At 59.8% G+C, this 12,513-nt stretch overlaps 1 protein-coding gene across 4 annotated transcripts in view; it reads left to right on the top strand.

The window, feature by feature from the left end:
• Positions 1–1,994: 1,994 nt before the first annotated feature.
• Positions 1,995–12,513, top strand: part of LOC111149404 (SCY1 like pseudokinase 1) — an 11,308-nt gene continuing 789 nt past the window's right edge. Inside the window, exons 1-15 of one of the 4 annotated variants that reach the window (XR_002640763.1) lie at positions 1,995–2,188; positions 2,535–2,675; positions 2,866–2,988; positions 3,068–3,294; positions 3,692–3,782; positions 3,859–4,014; positions 6,071–6,229; positions 7,115–7,222; positions 7,991–8,104; positions 9,850–10,005; positions 10,530–10,718; positions 10,838–10,913; positions 11,196–11,360; positions 11,599–11,908; positions 12,406–12,468. Coding sequence is in view for 3 of the 4 variants with exons in the window: in XM_022506432.1 (XP_022362140.1) it covers positions 2,078–2,188; positions 2,535–2,675; positions 2,866–2,988; positions 3,068–3,294; positions 3,692–3,782; positions 3,859–4,014; positions 6,071–6,229; positions 7,115–7,222; positions 7,991–8,104; positions 9,850–10,005; positions 10,530–10,718; positions 10,838–10,913; positions 11,196–11,360; positions 11,599–11,741; positions 12,406–12,486 (2,040 nt within the window). In the remaining variant the exon portion in view is untranslated. Of the gene's footprint in view, positions 2,189–2,534; positions 2,676–2,865; positions 2,989–3,067; positions 3,295–3,691; positions 3,783–3,858; positions 4,015–6,070; positions 6,230–7,114; positions 7,223–7,990; positions 8,105–9,849; positions 10,006–10,529; positions 10,719–10,837; positions 10,914–11,195; positions 11,361–11,598; positions 11,909–12,405; positions 12,487–12,513 lie in introns of those variants that run through there. The other 3 variants (XM_022506433.1, XM_022506431.1, XM_022506432.1) reach the window with 3 other exon arrangements.

Below are 12,513 nucleotides of genomic sequence, written 5' to 3'. Positions count from 1 at the left end.
TATGTGTGAGCACTTAGAGCTTGGGTTCCTCACCTGTAAGATGGGAAGAACACCAGTCCTCCCTCATAGGGCAGTGAACTTGTATTACCCCCGCTTTGCAGCTGATGATGTGGAGGCTCAATGTTAGGGCAAGGTGGGCACAAAGAGAACCGGGGAAAGGGATGCTGTCCTCTTCTGAAGATGGTAGCCCTTCCGTGCTGAGTTCCACTGTAGAAGGAGGTTAGTTAACAGAGAATCTGTTTCCTGATTCTTCATTTGTAACTCTGCTTTCTAGTGTGATCCGCTCAGCCTGTGCTAGGCTTGGCTCCTACCTCCTTGCTGTCCCTCTGTGCACTGGAGACTCCCCGATCTCCCCCAGCTCAGTGGCCTTCCCTTTCTGCACCTGTTTCTTCTCCAGGAGAGGCCCCCATGCACTGCAGAGACCAAACACTTGGTAGGGGCTAAGACAACATGCACTGACTGATGCTACCACATGACCCCTATTTTCTTGAACCATCCCCTTCTACCATGACTCCAAAGTGTCCTCTCCATCATTTCACACTCACAAGCACACAGCTCAGGCTCTGGCTTACTTACCTCCCTGGTATGAAAAAATTTCTAGGCTCTGTGTTCAGGCATTCAAGACTCCTACTTGCCATTCCCCACCCCCCACACCCGTGACTTTAACTCCCCACCCTCCAATATTGCAAATTCCATATTCACAGTGTTGTCACTATCTTCCTAACAGAAGCTACACAGGAAAATCTCTAGCAGTTACTTCTATTCTGCTCTGAGCAGCCAACACCCTGTCCAACCCTCCCTCTGGGTGACTGTCCCTCACAGGTGCTTGGACAAGGAAAGGGAGACAATGAGTGCTGTGCTGAGTGACTGTTCTCTGTCAGGTGGTACTGAACAGAGTACTGTTCATTCCAATTTACAGATGAGGGAAGCAAGGTTTCCAGAGGATAAGGTGGGCTCCCACAGCCAGTGATAGGGCCTGAGCAGGAATTTGAACCCAGCTCTGCTGACCTTGGCATCCCCCACTCTCCAGTCTGCTCCCAAAGGCCTCCCAACTAACATATAATAGGTTCTAGGATTTCACCCACACTCCATAGGGGTGACTACAGGACTGTCCCCAAACCTGGGTCCCCTGAGACCCTACCTGAAGAGGGGGGGTCATTGCCCAGTCAGTCTCTCCTGGACACTGGACTCCATCCAGCTAAGGGGCTGGGTCCCCACTAGTGTGACTGCCATTTGAGCTGCAGACACCACTTTGTCATAAAGAACCCCTACCTGCATAGGCAGTGGGGGGCCTGGAAAAGATGCCGATGCTCTCCTTGGAGACCAGACAGCCAGGTCTGCTGGGCCGAGGAGAGCAGGGCCCTCCTGGCCCTCTGGTCTCTTCTGGACTTTCTGGGCTGTTTCTTCTCTTTTTCTGGAGTTTCTGCTTCTTCCCTCCCTGCCACAAGGTTCCTTGACCTCCCCTGGATGTTTGCTTCACATTCTGTGCCCCCCCTTCCCCTTGCTCTGTCTCCTTGAGCTGCTTCTTCGGTCACTCAGTCATTCCACCAACACTGATGCCTCACTGGATCCTGGAGCTGCCCACTGGCAGGTGGGAGAGAACATCTGGCTTGGGGACAATCGTCCTCCCTAAGCCTCTGTCTACCCCACTTCTCTCCTTCACGTCTGTCTACGGCTTACTTCCTCTTCCGTCCCGCTAGCTCTCCTCTTCTATGCCTCGGTTTCTCCATCCCCTCTTCCTTCTCAAGTTCTCATCCCCATAATAACGCTGGGAGGTAGACTCTACTACCACCCACATTTTAGATGTAAGGACGCAGAGGCTTAGAGAGTTTGGGTGACCTGCCAGGCCCATACAGTAACCGGTAGGTAACTGGTGGCGCCTGTCGAGCAGGTGCTTGGCCAGGTTGCCTGGAAGCTGGTCTCTGCGCCGCCGGCCCCGCCCCCCGATCCCGCCCTCGCCCCGCCCCCATCTGCTCCGCCCACCGACTCAGGCCCCGCCCTCGCCCCGCCCCACCCCGCTCGGCGGCCGGAGGATCCGGAGCAGAGGCGTCCCCAGCCTTCGGCGGCGGAGGGGACAATGTGGTTCTTTGCCCGGGACCCGGTCCGGGACTTCCCGTTCGAGCTCAGCCCGGACCCTCCCGAGGGCGGCCCGCCCGGGCCCTGGGTCCTGCACCGCGGCCGCAAGAAGGTGAGCGCCGCCCCGCTCCGCAGGCCGCGGCCGACCTCGGCCTCGCCTAGTCAGCGCCGCCGGCCCCGCCGCGTCGCGCCCCGCCTGACGTGGCTGCGGAGCCTCCGGGCGACGGGCCGGGGGAGGGGGCCGGGCAGTGCCGACGTGGCGGGCGGAAGGACCGAGGGATGACAGGCGGACGGAACCGGGGTCACGTGGGCCCGGCTCCGTGTCCGAGGGCTGACCTGGGGAGAGGCCGGCGGTGGCCCTTTCCTCCCCGCACTGAGCAGCTCTGCGACCGTCTCGAAGCTGGAGTGGTCGCTGGGGCCCGGCCCACATCCCTCAGGTCCCTCTGCCCTCCCCCCAGGCCACAGGCAGCCCTGTGTCCATCTTCGTGTACGATGTGAAGCCCGGTGCCGACGAGCAGACCCAGGTGGCCAAAGCTGCCTTCAAGCGCCTCAAAACTCTCCGGCACCCCAACATTCTGGCCTACATCGATGGGCTGGAGGTACCTGCCTCCCAGGCTGCCCCATCTCCGCCCCGCGCTTTCTCCCAGTCTCCCCGTCTTGTCTTCTGTCTTCCCGCCCCTCAGGTTCCACCCCTTCTGCCTGGGCACCCCCACATTTGATTCCCTTCCTCCACCTGTCTCCCTGGGCCTCTCATCTCCCCTTCCTCTCCCGCCATGTCCCCCTCTTCAGACAGACAAATGCCTCCATGTAGTGACAGAGGCAGTGACCCCACTGAAAATGTACCTCAAGGAGCGAGCTGAGGCCGGTGGCCTGAAGGAGCTGGAGCTCTCCTGGGGGCTACACCAGATTGTGGTGAGGTGGGGGGCAATGATGATGAGAGCGGGGTGGGGGCCTTGGGTTGCGGGGGTGTGATGGCTCCTTCTGCCCCCAGAAAGCCCTCAGCTTCCTGGTCAATGACTGCAGCCTCATCCACAACAACGTCTGCATGGCCGCTGTGTTCGTGGACCGCGCCGGCGAGTGGAAACTGGGGGGCCTGGACTACATGTACTCGTCCCAGGGCAATGGCGGGGGGCCCCCCCGGAAGGGGGTCCCCGAACTTGAGCAGTATGATCCCCCGGAGTTGGCTGATGGCAGTGGCAGAGCAGTCAGAGAGAAATGGTGGGTGACTGGGGGTGGCGTGTCCCAGCCTGCCCTATTCTGGAAGCTCCTGCAGCCTCAGGACCCCTCAGCTAACTGGCACACCCGCCTGTCCCCTGCTGCCCAGCTGGGGAGGGAACTGGGGTCCTCCGGGAGGTAGGGCAGTTTAAACACAGGCTTTGAGTGTGTTTTGGTGGTTCTGAGGTTGAAAGGTGTGTGGCTTGCTTTCCTGAGCCTCACTTTCTTTATCTGTCCAATGGGACTAATGAACCCGCACCCTGCTTCTCAGGGTTCTCCCTTCCTGATGGGAGGGTCAGCTGAGGGACATAGTTCAGCGTCTGCCATGCAGTGAGGGTCTGGAGGCCTGTGCTAGCAGGTGGCAGGGCCTCGAGCAGCTCTGGTCACTGCCCTGCCTCAGGTCAGCTGACATGTGGCGCTTGGGCTGCCTCATTTGGGAAGTCTTCAATGGGTCCCTACCTCGGGCGGCTGCCCTGCGCAATCCTGGGAAGGTGAGTGTCTGACCCAGTCCCAGCTCCTCTCTGCCGGCCAGCCAGCCCTGCCCTGACACTGACCCTTCTCCCATAGATCCCCAAATCGCTGGTGCCCCATTACTGTGAGCTAGTCGGCGCCAACCCCAAGGTGCGTCCCAATCCAGCCCGCTTCCTGCAGAACTGCCGGGCGCCGGGGGGCTTCTTGAACAACCGCTTTGTGGAGACCAACCTCTTCTTGGAAGAGATCCAGGTGAGCCCCCCCCCAGTCCCCCCGGTCCCCCCCCCGGGCTTTGTTCCTGTGTTCTTCACCCCGGGCCCCACCCCCACTTTCCACAAAGTGGAATTAGACCCTGAGAGACAAGGAGGGTCTATGGAGCCAGGCTCTCTGGGCCTGAATCCTGGCTCCAACTCTTGCTGTGTGACTTCTCTGACATGTTACTAATGACAGTACCTACTTCAGGGTACTCTCACTGGCAGAGAGCGACAGAAAATACATAAAAGGAAATGTGTACTCCCCGGGACAGGGGTAAATACCAGGAAGGAAAATAGTGGGTCAGGGTGCTCAGGGAAGGCCTCTCTCAGGGCTGACATTTGAGCTGAGACCCGAAGACTGGGAGCCATGGGGATGGTGACTGGGGAAGAATGTTCCAGGCAGGGGGAACAGCAAATGGAAAGGTGTGAGGAAGGGATTCTTGGCTTAATCTCCTTGAACCTCAGTTTCCATATCTGTATAATGGGGGCAATAGTAGTCTCTGCGGGACCGTAGGTTGTTGTAGGGAATGAAGGAGGAAGGTTTGGCCCTGGATACCTGCTCTGACCCGGCCGTGGGGGGGGGGGGCACACAGAAAGGTGACTGTGAATCTGGAGTTGGGGAGGAGTGACAGACACTGGCACAGCATGGGGAACCTGGGCTGCATCTCGAGGCAGAAGCGCTGGAAACGCTGAGCCCTGTGCCTCCTGGGCCATTTGGGGGCAGCAGGAACTTTGTTATGCGAAGTTCTCTTCTCCTCACAGAGCCCCGGCTGCCCTGCTTAAAATGTGCTCCACAGGCAATGGCTGTTTCTGGCCAGTCCCAGGAGACTGTGGGAGGGCAGCACCTAGAGGCCCCTCTTCCTGTCACTGGGCAGACCAGTGGAGAGAGCCCAGCTAGGCAGCCTGGAGTGTGGTTGAGTCTTCCTCTGGGCCGGGGCGCCCCATGAGCGCTGTGAGAGCACGAAGCCTGCCTCCCGCACTCACCTGAGCTGCTCCGGCGCCAGCCAGGTCCTCCTCATCCCCAGCCAGAGGTCAGCTCTTCCGGACCAGGCAGCAGCTTGGGAAACGAGGTTACATACAGTAGTGAGCACAGGAACTTTGGAAGCAGCCAGGACTAGGTCATACTCCCTGCACCATCACTCCTGGCTGGTGACCTTGAACCTCAGCCTCCTTGTCTATACGTGAGGGGGTGAGCACCTCTTCCTTGGGGGCAGCACCGCGGAGGGACCAGACCCCTGGGACACACTTTCCCCTGACTACTTTTTAGCTGTGTGGCTTTGGGCCAATTCCTTGCCCTCTCTGGGCATCAGCTTTCTTGGTGGAGCAAATGTGGATTATGTTAGCACCTATCTCATAAAGTTGCGGGGGGATGATTTAAGCTGCATAAAGGTTTCAGTATATAACTCTGGCTGGCCTGTAGTCTGTCCTCAGGGAATGTGAATTCTGCGGATGACGGCCTTAGAGGGAGGTTGGTGGGGTCATTGAGCTGACAGCCTGGTCTGTCCGGCTTCAGTGGGAGGACCAGGTCTGGGGGTCAGCTGTACCTGATCCATGCCTTCCCCACAGCTTGCCAGGAATGCCCGCCCAGCTGGGGCCTAGGCAATGGGCTAAGCCTCCTCCCCTGTCTGAGCCTTCGTGTCCTCCTCCGTGTGCCGGGGTTAATGGTCCTCACACCTTGGGTTATGGTGAGGAGGAGAGGCAAGGCTGACAAACGACCTGCTGTCCCCAGCGGCTGCTTTCCCAGCAGCAGGTCCGCGTGTGCTGGCCATGGCGATGGTGTGTCAGGCCGCTAGCTGACAGGTTTCCCGCACACGACAGCTCTGTGAGGTGGTGTAGCTGTTAGCGCGTCTCACAGATGGAGGGACTTACCCAAGGTCACGTGGCTGCTAAAAGGGGGAGCTGGGATTTGAAGGCAGCCCCGCTGGGCTCCCGCAGCCACGCGCTTCAGTTGTCTTTCAGGCAGGGTCGGGGGACGACCCCCTGTCCTTGCCCGTAGCTGAGGAATGGCGTGACTAGGCTGATGTCCTACCTGTATCCTGTCCTTGTTCCCCCAGATCAAAGAGCCAGCTGAGAAGCAAAAGTTCTTCCAAGAGCTGAGCAAGAGCCTAGACTCCTTCCCCGAGGACTTCTGCCGGCACAAGGTGCTGCCCCAGCTGCTTACCGCCTTCGAGTTCGGCAGTGCAGGAGCTGTCGTCCTCACACCCCTCTTCAAGGTGGGTGGGGGTGGTGGGGCCCAGACCCTGGCTGGCGGGGGGGTCTGAGTGGCAAAAGAGAGGGCTCTGGGGGAGGGACGGACCGGTTAGGGCAGACCCACACTCACACTCATACACAAACTCATACACACACACGCACAGCCGCCCGCGCGGTCGAGGAGCTCGCTGCCAAGAGCCCATCGGTTCAGCTCTCCAGGGCCACCTGATTGGCCGTCTGGGAGGCTGCAGGGACTTCTCATCCTTGGGGGGAGGAAACCCTGTGCCTCTAAATTCTTTTCCCGCCGACCCCTTACTCAGAACCTATAGACCTTTTTCCGTTTCCCCGACAGCAGCAGGTCTGACCTGCACGCCCGGTCTCCAGGGCCCAGGAGGTCGCCGGCTCACCGCCCCGCTTTGTATCCTCCCTCCTGACCTCTTGGCACCCTGTTCTTTGACAACTAGCAGCTGGATCCTCTCCGCCTTCCCCAGACCCCAGCCTACCCTTACCTGGGCACCTGCCGTTCCCCACTCTGTCCACTTTTCCACGAAGGGGGAAGACAGCAAGCAAATCCCATATGGCTGGCAATCTCCAGAAGTGACAGAATTATAGTTAGAATTCTGTGTGCACGTGTGTCCATGTAGTGTACTGGGGCCTGATTGTACGGAGGGGCACAGACCTTTCATCGGCCTCCTGAGAGGCTGCCTTGACCCAAAAAGGTGTTACAGGCAGGGCTGCCTGAGAGGATGGGCAGAAGGGCTGCTGGAGAAGTGCCAGAACTCCCTCCACCATCACCCCCTCCCCATCCTGGGATATAAGCAGGGAGCCCAAGGAAAATGAATGAGCCCAGTAAGGTCACCCCACTTCCACGGAGGCAGCTGAGCCCCGTCTCCTGCTCTTTCCCGAAGGTGGGCAAGTTTCTCAACGCTGAGGAGTACCAGCAGAAGATCATCCCTGTCGTGGTCAAGATGTTCTCGTCCACTGACCGGGCCATGCGCATCCGCCTCCTACAGCAGGTGGGGGCTGTGGTTAGACCCTGTCCCCCTCTATCCCACCTGGACCCCACCTTGGCTGCTGGGGAGACCCCCTGCCTCACCTCCAGTCCCAGGCCGGTGACAGGAGGTGGCACCCTGGAAACTTTTCCCCAAACACACACAGGTGAGGGGCTGGTAAGCCTAGGCTCCTAGGAAATCGAGACCATCATGGGGCTCATCGGCAGCTTTGAGAAGGCACAGCCTGCCCAGACCGCAGGCCTTCCCCCTGCAACCCAATCTCTTGGCTTGGTCACCTGAGCCATTTAGAGTGGGGATAGTGTCTCTCCTGCCAACACCAGGGTAGTCGGGAGCATCAGACATGATCTCTGGGATCGAGGGGAGGGGCCTCTTATAAGCCAGGAAGTCCTAGAGGCTCCCAGGTGTCATCCCCTCTCCGACTGCCAAACATGCCAGCCCTCCCTGAGCCACTTCCCGGGTGGGGGCGATAATTCCTTTTACAGAAGAGGCAGTGGAGGCTCTAAGAAGGGGCGTGGTGCAGGACCACAGGCCGGACCCTCCCGATCCCAGTCCTTGGTTCTTCCCAGCACCGTCCTAGCCTCTCATCACTGCATGTGGTCCTAAGGCCAGAGAAAGGCCAACTGTGAGGTAGAGGGCTCAGGACACTCACCTGGCTGGCCAGCGCCTCTGTAGGGGGAATAACCAAGCCACGAAATTGGCCGGTGGCCGTGGTCAGGCAAAGAGGGGCTGACTCTGTTCTCACCGCCCCCCTCCCCCAACACCGGGCCACAGATGGAACAGTTTATTCAGTACCTGGATGAGCCAACAGTCAACACACAGATCTTTCCCCACGTTGTACATGGCTTCCTGGACACCAACCCTGCCATCCGAGAGCAGACAGTCAAGGTAGGTGTGCCCTGGTTTTCCAAGGCTTGGAGGGGGCTCACACGAGGACAGAGGCCTTGGTTTGGGCCTGTGCGTCTGAGGAGGTTAGGGGAGGGGCAGGCACCATCCGGCATATAGGCCCAGGCCCCGGGTGCAGCTCAGTAGCTGGTGGGAGGGCAGCACGGGCATGGCCTGTATCCTCCGTGCAGTGGACACTGGCTGAGGCTCTCTCAGTGCCCAGCCTTGTCGCCCGTGCTTGGACGCAGGGTCTGTCTCATGGAGCTGCTTTTTGAGGTGATAGTGGGCTTGCCAGACAGGAAACAGAATTAGAAAGAGATGTTAGGGGGAGCCTGGGTGGCTCAGTAGGTTGACTGACTCCTGATCTCAGCTCAGGTCATGATCTCAGGGTCCTGGGATCGAGCCTTGAGCGGGTCTCTGTGCTCAGCATGGCATCTGCTTCTCCCTCTCCCTCTGTTCCTCCCCCTGCTCCAGTGCACGCACGACTGCTCTCTTTCTAAAATAAATAAAGTCTTAAAAAGAAAAGAGAAGAAAAGAAAAGAAAAGAAAAACTGTGTTAGAAAGTCACAGAGCGTGAAGAGAAGGGTTTGCAGTTTTGAGAACAGCAGTCAGGGAAGCCTTTGCCAGGGAGGTGTCACTAAAGGAAGGGAGGCAAAGAGTCAGGCTGCAGGGAGATGGTGAGGAAACGTGCTGTGTGCAGAGGGACTGTGCCCAGAGATCTGGAGGCTAGCACGTGCCTGGAATGGAGGAATAGCAGCAGGAGGGATAGCATGGCTGAAGGGGCAGAGAGGTGGCATCTGAGAGGTCATGGGGGCTCAGATCTGAAAGGCAGTAGCGGGTGGACAGAAGGGGCCACGTTCCAAAGGGGGCGGGCAGATGGTATGTGCCCGTGGGTGGCTGTGAAGCCAAGTATGGCTCCGAGGTTTCTGGCCTGGGCAGCTGGAAGGTTAAGTTGCCATTTACCGAGAAGACTGGGAGCAGCAGTTTTGCAGGAAGAGGTCGGTCTGCAATTGGCCACGTCTGTTAGGCAGGTGCGGGTGTCTGTTTGGCCGCTGGTTATACGTGTGTGTAGTTTTAGGAAGAAGCCTGGGCCGGAGGTGTGCACCTGGGCATTGTCCACTACTCAGGGCTTTCAAAGCCACGAAGGGGTAAGGTCACGTAGGGTGCGGTGTACAAGAGAAGGGGCCTGGGGAGCCGCTCTGGGGCTCTGAACAGTGAGATCTCGGCCACAGGAGACCTAGAAGGAGCGGCCAGTGAGGTCCGAGGAGAACCAGGAGAGGGTGGGGGCCTGGAGGACCAGAGATGGAAGTCTCCAGGAGGGAGAGCTTGGGGATGTCACAGCGCTGAGGGGTCGGGTTTGGTTGGGATGGAGAATTGGCCATTGGACTTAGCAACACAGAGGTCCCTGGTGATCTCCCCTCCAGCCAGTTAGTCGAGTGTGGTGGGGGTGTTTCTGTGGACATCTGAGTCGAGTGCACGCAAGAGAGAGCAGAAGGAGAAAGATGGGAGACAGGAGCGTGAGCAAACCTCAGAGGTTGTGGGGTGAAGGGGACAGAGAAGTGTCCCGTTGCTCAGCATTCCAGGTAGGGGCCAGGACCTGCTGGGGAGGCAGGTTTGGGAGGGCCTTGGCCGGTCCTGTCAGAGCCCAGTGTCCCTGTCGGCCTCCACACCCTCCCAGGAGGCCACTCCTCCCCATGGCGCTTTGCTGGCTGTGGCCTCCAATTTCCACCCTGCCCCCACCCCCGCAGTCCATGCTGCTCTTGGCCCCGAAGCTGAACGAGGCCAACCTCAACGTGGAGCTGATGAAGCACTTCGCGCGGCTGCAGGCCAAGGACGAGCAGGGCCCCATTCGCTGCAACACCACCGTCTGCCTGGGCAAGATCGGCTCCTACCTCAGTGCCAGTGTGAGTGCCCAGCCTGCCGCCTGGGGCTTTTGTCCCTGCCTTGGGGCCCAGCGTCCTCCGGGGCCAGGCCTTCTTGTGCAGTCATCCTCCCAGCCCCAGCGTCAGAGAGCCGATGGTGCTGGATCTGGGAGCCAAACTCTGGCTTGCTTGGCCCCGACGCCATGGGCAGCCCCGAGGCCAGGGTTTGCAAATGCAGACACATAGCAGGAATGAATGAATGAATGAATGAATGAATGAATGATGTCAGTGCACAGGTCCGGAGAGAGGCGCAGGCCCTAGCCCCAAGGCAGCTGCTGTTCCAGCCCCCGCTGTCCTGAGGCAGCAGGAACCCACTGATCTGGGAGGAGAAGCCAAGATTGAGTTTTCAGTAAAAAGTCTCCCCATTTGTCGGTGATTAGCTCACGTTTTTCTGACTTGGGGGTGGGAGCATCCGTAGATGGTTCTGCTCTGGGAAGCCGGTCTGGCAGTCCTGGGTCCCAGTACGGACCCTCCACTCAGGAGCGCTCTCCCCCGGCCCTCCCCAGACCAGGCACAGGGTCCTCACCTCTGCCTTCAGCCGGGCCACTAAGGACCCATTCGCGCCTTCCCGGGTGGCGGGTGTCCTGGGCTTTGCGGCCACCCACAATCTCTACTCGATGAACGACTGTGCCCACAAGATCCTGCCTGTGCTCTGCGGCCTCACTGTGGATCCCGAGAAATCTGTGCGAGACCAGGTGAGGCACAGCTGGGCCTGGGTTCGAGCTGGAGCTCCGGGGGTTAGCTGGGCCCTGGCTGGCCCGGTGGGCTCGCAGGAACCCTGGAGGCCCCAGCTCTGCCCCTTCCTCCCCCACAGGCCTTCAAGGCCATTCGAAGCTTCCTGTCCCAACTGGAGTCTGTGTCCGAGGACCCCACCCAGCTGGCTGAAGTGGGTGAGTGGCCCACACTCATGTTCCCTTTCCCTCCCACCACATCTTTGACTGTCACCTTTCATGGCCCCCTTCCCCCTCACTGGAGTATCTGGAAGCTAGAACAGCAGGGAGCAGACCTGACACCACGGCTCCTCACCGCTCCCATCCCACCGATGGGAGAGCACAGGCCCGGAGAAGGGGGGCCACTACAAGTTGCTCCGTGTTAGTTCCTGCCTTCCTGTCACCTTCCCCATAGAGAGCCTGGGGTGACTGTCCCTGTCTCTGCCTTCTGTCACTGCCCAGAGAAGGATGTCCACGCAGCATCCAGCCCCGGCATGGGAGGGGCGGCAGCCAGCTGGGCAGGCTGGGCTGTGACAGGGGTCTCCTCGCTCACCTCCAAGCTGATCCGTGCACACCCAGCAGCCGCCCCAGCTGAGACCAACGTCCCCCAGAGACCCACGCCTGAGGGTGAGTGTCCCAGAGTGGCTGCATCGGTGACTCAGAGGGCTCAGGGGTGCCAGCACCCAGGAGCTATTCTGTCTGGCTTCCCCTGGCGTGGCAGTGGGGATGCGGGGACAGGGCAGAGTCTAGTTCCCTCATGAGCTTTCCCTCCCTACACCTCCCTCCACCCCCCAGCAACCTCTCCCTGTTTTGAGACCTTCCTGGGTCCCAGTGTATGGGAGCTCAGTGAGCCTCTGCTCCTCAGGACTTCCTGCCCCGGCCCCTACCCTCGTTCCTGCCACACCCGCAACCCCAGGCCCCTGGGAGACGCAAGAGGAGGGCACAGACACGGCAGACGACAGCAGTGCTGCTGACAGATGGGACGATGAAGACTGGGGCAGCTTGGAGGTGAGTGGGGCTCAGGGGTCTCCCTAGGCGACTCCAGCTCAAAGGTTGAAGCCTGCCTTCAAGGAGCTTGGGTGGCCTTGGCTGGAGTCCCGCCTGTCCTCATCTGCACGGTGTCCCTGGTGAGGCGGCGTCCCTGGTGAGGCGGCGTCCTGGAGTAGCTCTTATGGGTAAGAGCTGGCAGCGGACACCCACTCAGCTCCAAGGGCTCCGGGGAGCAGGGCTGGGAATGGGAGTCCAGGTGGGTGGTTTTGGGGGCAGCCCCTTGGTCTTCCTCACTCTCTTCTGGTCCCCATCCTTTGCCCACTGGCTCCACTGGTCAGCAAGGAGCGGCCATCCCCAGGCCTATGGAGAGGGGTTGCTGAGGATGGAGTGGGGCTACGCTGAAGGGAATGGGGACAGGCCTCTGGGCCCGATTTCTCCACCTGCTGTCAGCAGTGTCTGGCCTGGGGCTGTGGGGAGGGTGTGGACCAGCTAGATCTTACTCCCCAGCCTCAGAGTGATGGCACGTGCACTCTGGATGGGAAACAAGGCTTGAGGAGCAAATGAGATGGAATGCAAAAGAAGAAAGGATAGAGCCCATGGCTGGGAAGGGGCTAGCAGGCTTCCTGGCCCTTCGGGGGCGGGCTGGCGTGTCTATGGCCGTCCTCTCCTTCCCACACTGCAGCAGGAGGCCGAATCGGTGTTGGTCCAGCAGGAAGACTGGAGTACTGGGGGCCAGGCTAGCCGTGCTGGGCAGGTAAGCAGAGTGGGACACGGGTGTTTCTGTGGGGGT

The sequence above is a fragment of the Enhydra lutris genome, unplaced genomic scaffold (assembly GCF_002288905.1).
Source record: "Enhydra lutris kenyoni isolate GAN:26980312 unplaced genomic scaffold, ASM228890v2 scaffoldscaffold22, whole genome shotgun sequence".
Lineage (NCBI taxonomy): Eukaryota > Metazoa > Chordata > Mammalia > Carnivora > Mustelidae > Enhydra > Enhydra lutris.
Note: the sequence above shows the minus strand (reverse complement) of the source record. Positions and strands in the feature narration are given on the sequence as shown.